Source organism: Aotus nancymaae, unplaced genomic scaffold (genome assembly GCF_030222135.1).
Source record: "Aotus nancymaae isolate 86718 unplaced genomic scaffold, 86718_ANA_hifiasm-v0.15.2.pri h1tg000032l_0, whole genome shotgun sequence".
Classification (NCBI taxonomy): Eukaryota; Metazoa; Chordata; class Mammalia; order Primates; family Aotidae; genus Aotus; species Aotus nancymaae.
Window position 1 is genome coordinate 29,538,757 of NW_026988445.1, and position 13,247 is coordinate 29,552,003.

Genomic DNA, 13,247 nt, shown 5'->3' on the forward strand with positions numbered 1-13,247 from the left:
ATGTGACGGCTGAGCGGCATTGGGCCAATCGTCAGACTCCTCTCCTGGCCTCTGTTTTCTCATCTGTGAAATGGGAACAATAGCCAACCAGTCTACGTAACTTAATGTTGTTTCCAGTGAACCTTCTATGAGGAAGGAGCGGTTTATCAGCAGCAAAAGGGTAGACACACGAGGGCATCCCTTATGCTGTTAATGACTGTTTAATTGTCATAGACTATGGATCACTGCCATTCTTTGCTTGACATGAAAACAGCTCAGGGATAAGCAATCACAGTTTCAGAGCGCTTCAGAATTTGGATTGGAGTGGTTCTTTCGTAACCAGAGCTCATGTAGTAGGTCTTATTTTGTTTCATTGATTAATAGGACAATTCAGTTACAACCAATGGTATTGTAGCCCCGCATCCCTAGAGAGGGTTTGCAGGGTTAAGGAAGAGTAAATTCCTCTGAACAAGTATCTTAGTAGCAAGCAAGGTAGCACCTTGGTAAGAAGGTATCCACTAAAACTCAGCACTCCGAAGGCCTGCATACCAGTGTATGTAGGAAAAATGATAGCTTATCTAACAGGGCGGCGTCTCTCTCGGAATCATCTGCAATGGATATGATTTTAATTGTTAAAGAAGCTACAGCTGCTTCTACTGAGAGCAAGCCTAGCTCTTCTGTTTTTCAGAATTATAAAAATATAGCTAAACGGAGATAATGGAAGTTGCTTTTGGAGAGCTATCTTGCAGACTGTCTTTGCACAAGATATTGACAAGAAATGTCTGCACATTTTGAGAGCCTCCTGAATCTTCAGCATTTTTTTCCCCTGACATATACCAAGCACCCAACACATGATTGTTCATATGAATGAATGAACAAATGAACTAGCAGGCTAAAAGAGAGGCAGCTCTTGATCCCCAAACATTGTGGAGCTAAAACACTATGCTTTGACAGTGATGAGGGTGGGAGAAAAGACTGTCATATCTTAAGAATCAGACAAAATAGAAAAGAAGGCTGGGCGCAGTGGCTCACACCTGTAATCCCAGCACTTTGGGAGGCTGAGGCGGGAGGATCACAAGGTCAGGAGGTTGAGACCATCCTGGGTAACACAGTGAAACCCCGGCTTTACTAAATATACAAAAAATTACCCGGGTGTGGTGGTGCATGCCTGTAGTTCCAGCTACTCGGGAAGCCGAGGCAGGAGAACCACTTGAACCCTGGAGGCAGAGGTTGCAGTGAGCTGAGATTGCACTACTGCACTCCAGCCTGGGCAACAGAGCAAGATCCCATCTCAAAAAAACAACAAAAAACAAAGAAAAGCAATTAAATTTTTTGAAGAAGTTACTCTTACTTAAAAGACTTAAGAGGATTTAAGTAGATGAGTGTGAGCAGTAGAAAGTAAGAATGGCTCAGATTTATTCCACAAACATGTTCTGAGCGTCTTTTGTGCCAGCCATGGTACTGACCTTGGTACACAGTGGTGAGCAAACCAGCCCTAGCCCGTAGACATGGGGCTTTCCTGTAGTGGGAGAAAAAGACTTACTGTTAAATGCGTGGTATGAACCAAAGCAGAGATACTGAGGGAAAAGATTGAGGTCCTGTAGAAGCATCCGGCAGAGGAAGCACAGCCTGGAAGAAGGCTTCTCTGAGGAAGTGATGCTTGAGCGTGGATCTGCAGGAAAAGTAGGACATTCCACATGGAGAGCAAAGGCCTCGTGGTGGAAGGAGCCGGAGGGTGTTTGAGGACCTCGCTGGGGGCTGAAGTCCTGGAGCATGAAACTGAGGGGGAGGTCAATGAGCAGTTGCTGTAGCCACAGCGTGGTCTGTTATTTCTGAGAGTCTGAAATCTCTGAAGAGGATACTAGGCATAAATGCTAATGAGAACATGATCTTTCAGGTGGTGAGAGTCGATAGAGCAGGCATTCGGAGGGATGCCCTCTCCCCGTTGAGGATCTACCAGAACAAAATCTAAAGAATGCACAAAAGGAACCAAACGACGAGCCGTGAGGTCCTAAGGAGGGAGGGCGACGAGCCGTGAGGTCCTAAGGAGGGAGGGCGACGAGCCGTGAGGTCCTAAGGAGGGAGGGTGACGAGCCGTGAAGTTCTAAGGAGGGAGGGCGACGAGCTGTCAGGTTCTAAGGAGGGAGGGCAACGAGCTGTGAGGTCCTAAGGAGGGAGGGCGACGAGCCGTGAGGTCCTAAGGAGGGAGGGCGACGAGCCGTGAGGTCCTAAGGAGGGAGGGTGACGAGCCGTGAAGTTCTAAGGAGGGAGGGCGACGAGCTGTCAGGTTCTAAGGAGGGAGGGCAACGAGCCGTGAGGTCCTAAGGAGGGAGGGCGACGAGCCGTGAGGTCCTAAGGAGGGAGGGCGACGAGCCGTGAGGTTCTAAGGAGGGAGGTCGACGAGCTGTCAGGTTCTAAGGAGGGAGGGCGACGAGCTGTCAGGTTCTAAGGAGGGAGGGCGATGAGCCGTGAGGTCCTAAGGAGGGAGGGCGACGAGCCGTGAGGTCCTAAGGAGGGAGGGCGACGAGCCGTGAGGTCCTAAGGAGGGAGGGTGACGAGCCGTGAAGTTCTAAGGAGGGAGGGCGACGAGCTGTCAGGTTCTAAGGAGGGAGGGCAACGAGCTGTGAGGTCCTAAGGAGGGAGGGCGACGAGCCGTGAGGTCCTAAGGAGGGAGGGCGACGAGCCGTGAGGTCCTAAGGAGGGAGGGTGACGAGCCGTGAAGTTCTAAGGAGGGAGGGCGACGAGCTGTCAGGTTCTAAGGAGGGAGGGCAACGAGCTGTGAGGTCCTAAGGAGGGAGGGCGACGAGCCGTGAGGTCCTAAGGAGGGAGGGCGACGAGCCGTGAGGTCCTAAGGAGGGAGGGTGACGAGCCGTGAAGTTCTAAGGAGGGAGGGCGACGAGCTGTCAGGTTCTAAGGAGGGAGGGCAACGAGCCGTGAGGTCCTAAGGAGGGAGGGCGACGAGCCGTGAGGTCCTAAGGAGGGAGGGCGACGAGCCGTGAGGTTCTAAGGAGGGAGGTCGACGAGCTGTCAGGTTCTAAGGAGGGAGGGCGACGAGCTGTCAGGTTCTAAGGAGGGAGGGCGATGAGCTGTGAGGTCCTAAGGAGGGAGGGCGACGAGCCGTGAGGTCCTAAGGAGGGAGGGCGACGAGCCGTGAGGTTCTAAGGAGGGAGGTCGACGAGCTGTCAGGTTCTAAGGAGGGAGGGCGACGAGCTGTGAGGTTCTAAGGAGGGAGGGCGACGAGCCGTGAGGTTCTAAGGAGGGAGGTCGACGAGCTGTCAGGTTCTAAGGAGGGAGGGCGACGAGCTGTGAGGTTCTAAGGAGGGAGGGCGACGAGCTGTGAGGTTCTAAGGAGGGAGGGCCTGTGATAGAATGTGGACCTGCTCCCACCTCCCCACCCCAGACCTGATACTGGCTGTGTGACTAGGGACATGCGCAGTTTTAATTTTACATAATATTTGGTTTCTTTTAGAAAATATTTCTCAGATAAAAAATGCTAACATTTGTGAATGGTGGCAGTGGATACACGTGTATGTTTTATTATTTGATTTTTTCTGTATGTTACAACTTTTTTGATTAGAAGGGAAGACTCTTTGTTTTAAATTAGAAGGGGGTAGGTAGAGGGAGGAAGTAGGCGCTAGGAGTGGTTGAAGAGTCAGGGTCCTATTCCTAGGTACAAATGGCTCAGGCAAATCACTTCTCTGGTCTTCTGATGCCTTTTCTAAGGAGAAGAATTTTGAAGACAATGATGTTGGAAATAGCTTCTGCCTCTAAAACATTGTATGATGCTAACTTTTTAAAAACAGTTGATTATTGAGTAATTCTGTTTATAGGCTTGGGAATTCAGTGTCTCATGCTCACTAATCACCCGATTCTTTTTGTTTTTTGTTTTTGAGACAGAGTCTTGCTCTGTTGCCAGGCTGAGGTGCAGTGGTGTGATCTCGGCTCACTGCAACCCCTCCTCCTGGGTTCAAGTGATTCCTCTGCCTCAGCCTCCCAAGAAGTTGAGACTATAAGTGTGCGCCACCATGCCTGGCTAATTTTTTTGTTATTTTTAGTAGAGGTGGGATTTCACCATGTTGTCCAGGATGGTCTCGATCTCCTGACCTCATGATCTGATGCCTTGGCCTCCCAAAGTTCTGGGATTACAGGCAGGCATGAGCTACTGTGCCCGGCCTAATCCCTGATTCTTTAAAAGTAAGAGGAACCATTGCTTGGCACAGGATAACCAAGACCCTCTCATAAGGAAGCTCATGCATTGAAATTCATTTGCTCAGACGTTTTCAAAAGCTGTGAACCCACAGGCTGCTCACATGCATTCTGGACCAGACATGGGAATCTGGACCAACCCAGAATGCCGTGCCTCTGTGTTAGGCATCTTGCCACTCACTACACGCCTTCCAGCGGCTCCTCTGGCTTTGCAGGGCACCTACCAAGTCCCTTCCCTCCAAATTTTAGATAAGAAATACAGCAATGAAAGGAAACAACCCAGGCAGACAGGCTTGTTTCACATGTCGCTGTGTGTCAAAATCAGAGATATGTCTTAAATTGTAGCTTCTTGGGAAAAAAAAGTTGTCCCATGAATTTGGGGGTTTTGTTTTGTGTTTGGACATTGTCCAGGAGGCATGATGGGTCACCTGGAGCTTCATCAGTACCGCTGAGTGGGGACGATGGTGTGCATGGTCACCTCCTCAGCTTTCCAGCTGTATCAGCGGCACCCTCCAGTCTGCCCCATTCCGCGGGGACGGTAGCAGCCGGTGGACAGGAGCCCACACCCCACAGCAGCAAAGGAAGCCGAGGAGAGACCATGTGGGCTCTCCGCTGAGTCAGCAGGGAATGTCCTTCGGGCCAGTAGCTGCCTTCGCAGCGTCCTCTCCAGTTCCTCTCACTTGGGTCAAGTTTCCTTACAATGTGTTGAGTGAATGAGAATAAGAAAGTGTGTGCTGGCAGAATTTCTGCTGAATAATACCAAGGCTTTCCAAGTCAGAGCGTGAATTTAAGCGGAGCAGAGTCCCCAGTCAATGGACTCAGAGTAATGGCTATTCTACTAATCATGAAAAGTACAAATGTTTTTGCCTTTAAAGGCTCACAAAAGCGTGCTCTGACTGGCTCGCTGGCCTGCTCGGTTACAAACTGGAAACTACTCTGGATCTTTGCTTTATGGCACTTGTATTTTGTAGGTGATTAGAAAGATTTTCCACTTTAGCATTTAAGGGTTTGAATAGACTGGTGACTTTTTTTGAACTAAAGTTTCCTCTTTTTTTTTTAAACAAACATTTTTCTTTTTTTTGCAAGTAGACTGAAGATTTAAAGTCACAGGTTTTCCAAATATTGAGACTCTGCCTGCATGATTATTATATTTGCTGTGGGGATTAACACTTTTCCAAAGTGTATTTCCACACAAGATCCTTGTTTTGCCCCGGTGTTTGGTTCTTCAGAGCTTATTATGCAGATTTAGGCAAAATGGACCAAGCCCCATCCGCTAGAACTTCTGTTATAAAGGCAATCATTTCAAATAAAATGGAATCCATTTATCTCAATGAACCAAGAGGAAAATGAAGTCTGTTGAAATGATCTGAACCCTTAAAAACTTGGTAATTTATCACAGCTATATTTATTGTATCAGTTTCTCTATGTTGCCTGTTTTATTGACTTTCCACAGCAAACTGCCACCGCCACCACCAAATACTGTAGTGTTTTCATTCCCTCCGTTTTTTATTAGCAGGGTTACTTCTCCCGTAATAAAACCCTGCCTTTCCCTACTCCTCCGTTTCAGAGCATTTGGGGCTATTGCTGGTAAGAAGCCAGTATTAGATAATGTTCCCATTTGTGGTGTTGGGCAGCAAAGGGTGCATGGATAATGGTTCCTGTTTTTCCCTCCAAATGGAGGGAACACACAGACGTAATTGAAACTTACAATGTCAAGGGGTAATTTTATTCCATTATTTTTAATGAAAATGGGGAGGTATCACCTAGCTAAAATGCTGGAAAATAGCCTCCTAGTAGCCCTAAGCACCCACGTGTGGCTGAATGCAGGTGGGATAGAACCCTGTTCCCTCTTGCCTCCCTCCCCCAAATAGAGAGATGCCATCAGTGGTTGGGAAACGCAGCGAGCCACAGGTAATGAGTTTAGTCTCCATTTTCCTTGTCAGATCTCCCAGCTGATGACAGAGAGTGGCCGGGAGGGACTGACTGAAGCCGTGCTGAACCGCTACAATGCAGACAAGCCTTCCGCCTGCAGCGTCCCCGCCTCGCAGGGCTCCTGCTTGGCCAGCGAGACTTCTGCGGGCACCTCGGTGGCCGCTTCCTTCTTTGCACGGTAAGAGAACTGTTCAGATCCTTGCTTCTTTCCGCTGGGCGTGCCTGGTTAACCTCTCGAGTGGACTAGTTCGGCTGAAACACCAGAAAGCATTTGGGGCGGTTCTTTGATGTCACTGTTTATGGGACTTTCTCAGTAATGGCACTTTGACATCTTGGACCAGCTAACTGTTGTGGGGACTGTCCTGTGTGTTGAAGGATGGCCTGTACCCCTCGGTGTGTGCCTGAAGGACCCTCCCTGAGTTATGACTACCAAAAATGTCCCCAGACATTGTCAAAAGCCCTGGGGTTGAGAACTGTTGCGCTCTCTCTTTTTTTTTCTTTTTTGAGATGGGGTCTCACTCTGTCACCCAGGCTGGAGGGCAGTGGAGTCTCGCTCTGTCACCTAGCCTGGAATACAGTGAAGTCTGCCTCCAGGTTCAAGTGATTCTCCTGCCTCAGCCTCCCGAGTAGCTGAGACTACAGGCGTGCACCACCACGCCTGGCTAATTTTTGTATTTTTAGTAGAGACGGGGTTTCACCATGTTGGCAAGGATGGTCTTAATCTCCTGACCTCGTGATCCACCCGCCTCGGCCTCTCAAAGTGCTGGGATTACAAGCGTGAGCCACTGCGCCCAGCCCTAGAACCACTGCTCTCTTGATGTGTAGCTCTAAAGATGGTCTTCCTCTGGATAAGAACTTTTGTAGGGGGATCCCTCTGGCGAGTGTTTCCAGATTTATCTTCTCATTCTAGAAACTTAACTGCTTAAAAGCTATTAAATAGATGACTGGGGGTTTTTTTACTCCTTGACAGATGAGCCAGAGAGTTATCAAATACTATCCAGCTAATCTTGGGAACTTTAAAAATATAAGAAACAAAAAAGAAAGGTATTTCAACAATGTTTTCTCCCTGATTTTAGCAACAAGGCAGAGACGGGGCAGGAGACAAAGGACAGCTGAGCAGGAAGGGACTTCAGGGGCTGTCTGATTCCTTATTTATGAATGAGAAAACCGAGGACCAGGAAAGTGCCACTAGGAGCGAGTTTATAGCACAGCCAGAAATGGAAACTGGATTCCTCTACTTTTTTCTCTACACCTCTTTTTTTTTTTTTTTTTTTTTTTGAAACAGAGTCTCGCTCTGTCACCCAGGCTGGAGTGCAGTGGTGTGCTCCTGGCTCACTGCAACCTCCGCCTCCTGGGTTGAAATGATTCTCCTGCCTCAGTCTCCTGAGTAGCTGGGACTACATGCATGCCCCACCATGCCCAGCTAATTTTGGTATTTTTAGTAGAGATGGGATTCCATGTTGACCAGGCTGGTCTCGATCTCCTGACCTCGTGATCCACCTGCCTCGGCCTCCCAAAGTGCTGGGATTACAGTTGTGAGCCACCACGCCCAGCCTGTAACTCATTTTTTAACGTAATATTTGGAACTGAACCTTAGAAAACTTTCTCTGCCTAAGATTTGCAAACCTCTGAGTGAACAGGGCCTAGAATAAATACGGTAGCATCAGATATGAAACCGTGAGACCCTTTGGGTTCAAGTTGCAGTTCGGCCTCAGCTTCGCCATCTATAAAATGAGGACGTACCTCCTCTGCATGGTTGCTCTGAAGACAAATAAGGTGATGAGAAGTGATAGAGTGCTGAAGTGGTGACTGCGACGGCAGTGAGAAGGAATGCTGTGTGGCTGTTCTGAATGGTAGCCTCCAAAACACAAGTGTGAGGAAGGGGGGCTGATGAGGACGGGGACAAGGCAGAGGAGGACAGAGGCCTGACGCCCTGGACGATGGCACCCTAAAGGCAGCACACGGGGCTTGTTGGAAGACCGGCTTTGAGGGTCCTGACTGTTCCTGGGTACCATGTTTAGTGTCCTGTGAACACTTGGGCCAACTCGAATGTGTGGGAAGTAACAGGAAATGTGTACAGGCTGGCCACCCAGCAATGAGGACCCTTGTGGGATCCCTGTCTGTACGTGAATCTCTGCGTTGTCCCAGCCCATTAAGCAGGGACTCCAAGCTCACTGGGAGGCCATGGCCGTGCCACTCAGGGAGAGAATGAAGGGAGGGAACAGTTACGAGGAAATGTCACAAGCACAGGAGCTCCTAGGAGGTTATTTGAGCACGTCCAAAGGAGGGTGACTGAGAAGCACTCTCACGGCAGGTTCCGTTTCGAGAAGAGAAGGATTCTGGGGTGTACCATGGATGCTCTTGGCTCTCTTGGGCTGTTGTATCAACGGAGATTTGGTTGGTTTTGTAGAGCAGCCAAGTATGTAGGCAAAGGCTAACTCACGAGGGAGGAGACGCATCCCCAGCTCAGAATGCAGAACTTGCAATTCTGATGGCTTCAGGAGAGAGTGAGATTCGTGTCCCTAAGGGAGACGAAAGTTATGTCGAGTAATGACCTGGCCTTGGTACCAGAAGGAACATTCAGTGCTCAGATGAGAATTGACTTCCGATGTGCCTTTCTAACCTGAAATTCTTTGAATGTGGAAAGTCTTCCATTCAGTTCCAGCCAGAGAATTTTACGGAAGGCTGACTGACTCACAAGACAACCCAGAAAAAATCTAAAGCAGGAAGAAATAAGAGGTGAGGGTTCCCCGTGGGCAGAATTGAAGGAGGACAGGCGTTCAAGGTGCAGGGAAGGGACGTGGGAATGAGACGTGCTGGGAACCTGAGTGTGTTGGACAAGCGGTGTGCCTGAGGCCGGAGTTTGGGATGTCAGAGGATTTACAAACAAGCAAGCAAACGTCAGGGAAAGAACGGCAAAGCACCAGCCAAGCCTCGGGTGGCACGGAGATACTGAGGCAAAACCTACAGTGCACGGGCTGATGATGCAGCTGGGGCGGGCCGTGCCGGTGATGCAGGCAGCAAACAGATGCTTGAAACCCATGACTTTAGAGTGACGAGGGCTTGCGATGTGAGCTTTCAAAGAGCTGGAAAGGATCCATAAGTCCCCCAAAGCTTTATTATGACTTTCTTTGCAGTGAACGCTGGTAGCGCTCAGAGCTTAACGGAATGAGCATTAAAAGCACATGGCTTGTATTCAGAGGTTTACAGTGTACAGTGGGAAACAGTCCCATGTGAACAGAACGATCTCTGCAGATATCCCCCACCCTTTACTCATGCCCATGTCTTGCCCTGTTCTTATCATCGTTGATGAGGCCTGTTCTTAGCTGGACGTTCCCACCTCCCAACGAGAGAGGCGGCATGTTAATAACCTCCCTGTTGCTGAGGGCCCCGAAAGCTGAACTGTGAATGACCGGCTCCAGGCCCATCATGTCAAGAGGCAGACCCAGGGGTGTCTGACTGCTTTACATCCTCTGATGTCCGTGTGATAAGCCAAAACCTGCCCAGCTTATGTTGTCAGACTGTAAACTGAGTTCAAAGAGCCTTTGGTTTTAGCTGACGCGGAGCTGTGTAAGGTGATGGTCATGACAGCTTTTGATAAGTGTCTGTCCTCATAGGGGTTTGGGGGCGGAGTCAGCTCCTACACCTCCAGTCTGTGCTCACCACTTTCAACTCTTCCTGCTTGACTGCAGCGGAGACGTAGTCCTCTGAGCGTGCAGCGCCCTGGAGTCAGGGCCCAAAGGTGGCCTGCTCTCAGGGAGCTGTCCTGGGCCAGGCATGGTGGCTTACACCTGTAATTCCAGCACTTTGGGAGACCAAGGTGGTTGGATCACATGAGGCCAGAAGTTCAAGACCAGCCTGGCCAACATGGCGAGTCCCCATCTCTACTGAAAATACAAAAATCAGCCAGGTGTGGTGGTGTATGTCTGTAATCCCAGCTACTTGGGAGACTGAGACAGGAGAATCGCTTGAACTCAGGAGGTGGAGATTGCAGTGACCTGAGAAGAGTCACTGTACTCCAGCCTGGGTAACAAAGTGAGACTCAGTCTCAAAAAAAAGAGAGAAAGAAGGAAAGAAGGGAAGGAAGGAAGGAGAGAAAAAGGAGGAGGAAGAAGGGAAGGAAGGAAGGATAGAAAAAGGAGGAAGAAGGGAAGGAAGAAAGAGCAAAAGAAAGAAAGGAAGGGAGGAAGGAAGAAAGGAAGAAGAAAAAGAGAAAGTGAGAAAGAGAAAAGGAAAGAAAGGGAAGGAAGGAAAGAAAAGAAAAGAGAAAAAGAAAACGAGGCAGAGGCTGTGCTGGGGCCGTTTCATTTCTATGGGAGGGATGGCATTTGCCAAATTTGTGGCCCACGTGGCCGACATTTACTGAGTACTCAGTAAGCATCAGTCACTGTTCTTCATATGCAGAATCTTCATTTTCAGAGAAACGCTGTGAGGCAGAGCCCATCATTTTCTCTGTGTTGTTGATAAAGAAGATGGTTCCCTGAGTTTCTGACCCAAAGCCACATAGCCAGGAGTGGGAGTGGGAAATCCACCCTCATCTCCTCTCCCTGGAGAGCCCATGTGCCTCGTCTCTGTACTAAACAGACACAGTGAGACACTTTATTATAGGGTGTTCTGTTTTTGTTTACTGTAATCATGAACTGATGATTGCTTATAAAACATGTTTGAAACTCCTAGGCCCTGTGATTTGTTTGAGCAGCTGAGTCGAACAACAGTAACACAAACAACAGAAAATCCCCCTCTTTGTTGAGGGTCACAGATGTTTACTTTTCTCTGTGATATTAACCTTTATTTAAAATGTATTTATTTTTATTTTAAAAACTTTTTTATTTTTTGAGACAGAATCTCACTCTCACTGCAGCCTCAGCCTCCCAGGCTCTAGCGATCCTCCCACTTCAGCCTCCTGAGTAGCTGGGACCACAGGAATGTACCACTGTGCCCAGCTACTTTATTTTTATTTTTTGTAGAGATGGGGGTCTCCCTGTGTTTGTTGCCCAAGCTGGTCTTGAACTCAGGCTCAAGCAGTCCTCCCACTTTGGCCTCCCATAGTGCCAGGATCACAGTCATGAGCCACTGCACCCGGCCTAAAATGTATTTATTTATTTGTTTTTGAGATGGAGTCTCACTCACTGTGTTCCAGGCCGGAGTGCAGTGGCGTGATCTCAGCTCACTCTGCCTCGTAGGTTCAAGTGCCTCTGCCTCAGCCTCCCGAGTAGGATTACAGGCGTGCACCATCACACCCAGCTAACTTTTGTATTTTTAGTAGAGATGGGGTTTCATCATATTGGCCAGGCTGATCTCAAACTCCTGACCTCAAGTGATCCACCTGTCTCGGCCTCCCAAAGCGCTGAGTATTTTTTTTGATTGACTAATAAACATTATATATATATTTATGGAGTAAAACACGTTTTGAAATATATACATATCGTGGAATTAGCCTCTTTTTTTAAATGCTTACTTTCAGAACTGTGGGTGGAGGTCTGGGTGGACCTTGGTGCCTCTCAAGTTCAGTGTCTATAAAATAAGAATTTGAATTTTGAGTAAGCAGAGTGCTCTGTGCTGATCCACACACGGTGACTGGTCTGTGATAAGTATAGAAATTGAGAGGAAGCATTTAGAAAGATCTGCTGATGGAATAACTTTCTGTCTGTTGAATCCAAGAATAAAAAATTGGGGCTTGCATTTTGTGTGTAACTAGAAGTAAAAGAAAAAGTGGTCCTTCGCCCCGATAGTTGGAGCTGCACGGCTGTCGAGGAGGATGGAGCCTGAGGCACCTGCTCTGTGCTTCAGCCCTCTCACAGACTGTCTTTCAACAGTCAGCATCTTAGTAGCTGTCTTTGCGTCAGAATTTCAGCACCCCCGCCCTTTTTTTTGAGAAAAAACACTGTTTCTGGAAAAAATAGCAACAGTCGACCAGAAAAGAGATTGAAACAATTGATCATCAAGTTGGTTAGCTATTATGTACTGGCTTTGAACATCAAGAACATTTCAGACGAGGACTTTTTTTTTTTTTGCATGATTTTCACATTAATAGAAAATGGTGAAGTAGGGATGATTAGATTTTCCCATTTGCTGACGGTTCACTTTGAATAAAGATTGACTTGATGTACTTTACCTGTTAAAGTATGAAGCGCATGAAACCCGATAAACACTCTCAGGCGAAACCCTAGCTTTGTAGGCTGAGGCAGTAGAACCTTCATTTTTATGTGAATAGCAGTTAGTGGATTCTGGATTATGCATAGAATTGAACCAGGAAACAAAAAATGGATCTTTTGGGTGACCTCGTATCTTTGCATTGATTTTCTTTCCCAAAGAACCATTAAAAACCATGTTTTTTAAATTCATGGACAAAATTAGCTTCTGGAGAATTTTCATCTACATTCAGAGCAAGAATTTGAAAAATGGTGACAAGGCGCAGTGGCTTACACCTATAATCCCAGCACTTTGGGAGGCTGAGGCGGGCGGATCACAAGGTCAGGGGTTCGAGACCAGCCTGGCCAACATGGTGAAACCCCTGCCTCTACTAAAAATACAAAAATTAGCCGAGTGTGGTGGTGTGCACCTGTAATCCCAGCTACTCACGAGGCTGAGGCAGGAGAATCGCTTGAAACTGGGAGGTGGAGGTTGCGGTTGAGCCGAGATTGCACCACTGCTGCACTCCAGCCTGGGTGACAGAGCAAGACTTCGTCTCAAAAAAAAAAAAAAAAAAAAAAGAAAAAGAAAAGTGGTAAAAATTGATCACAGGAGCACAAAGACACCATCCAGTTTTGGCAGAGCAGACGTCGCCAGTTCCATGGCACTGACGAGGACGTAGCCTTTCAGTCCTGCCTTCAGACACCACTTCTACGTTGTAGCATTTTTGGTGTTCAGCTTTTATATTTAGTTGACAACCTTTCTACCAAATTCAAATCAAATTTCCAAGTAAAATCAAATTAAGGTTTGTTTTATTCTCTACGACTTTATTTAAATTTTCCTATTGCTTAACATAAATACATGCCTTTCCATTCTGTCATCACAGGTTCTGATGACTTCAGAGCAGAACTTACTGACGTCTTCAAATCCCTTCGTCTGTTCTTTTGCTCATGATTGAGTCTACCACATGAGTTAGAGCTTCTCTCTCTCGCTCTCCC

At 47.8% G+C, this 13,247-nt stretch overlaps 1 protein-coding gene across 1 annotated transcript in view; it reads left to right on the top strand.

The window, feature by feature from the left end:
* KIF26B (kinesin family member 26B) overlaps positions 1 to 13,247 on the top strand; it is a 569,508-nt gene that overhangs the window by 278,509 nt on the left and 277,752 nt on the right. The window contains exon 4 of the mRNA XM_064383674.1: positions 6,129 to 6,295. Within this exon, the coding sequence (XP_064239744.1) occupies positions 6,129 to 6,295 (167 nt within the window). The remainder of the gene's footprint in view (positions 1 to 6,128; positions 6,296 to 13,247) is intronic.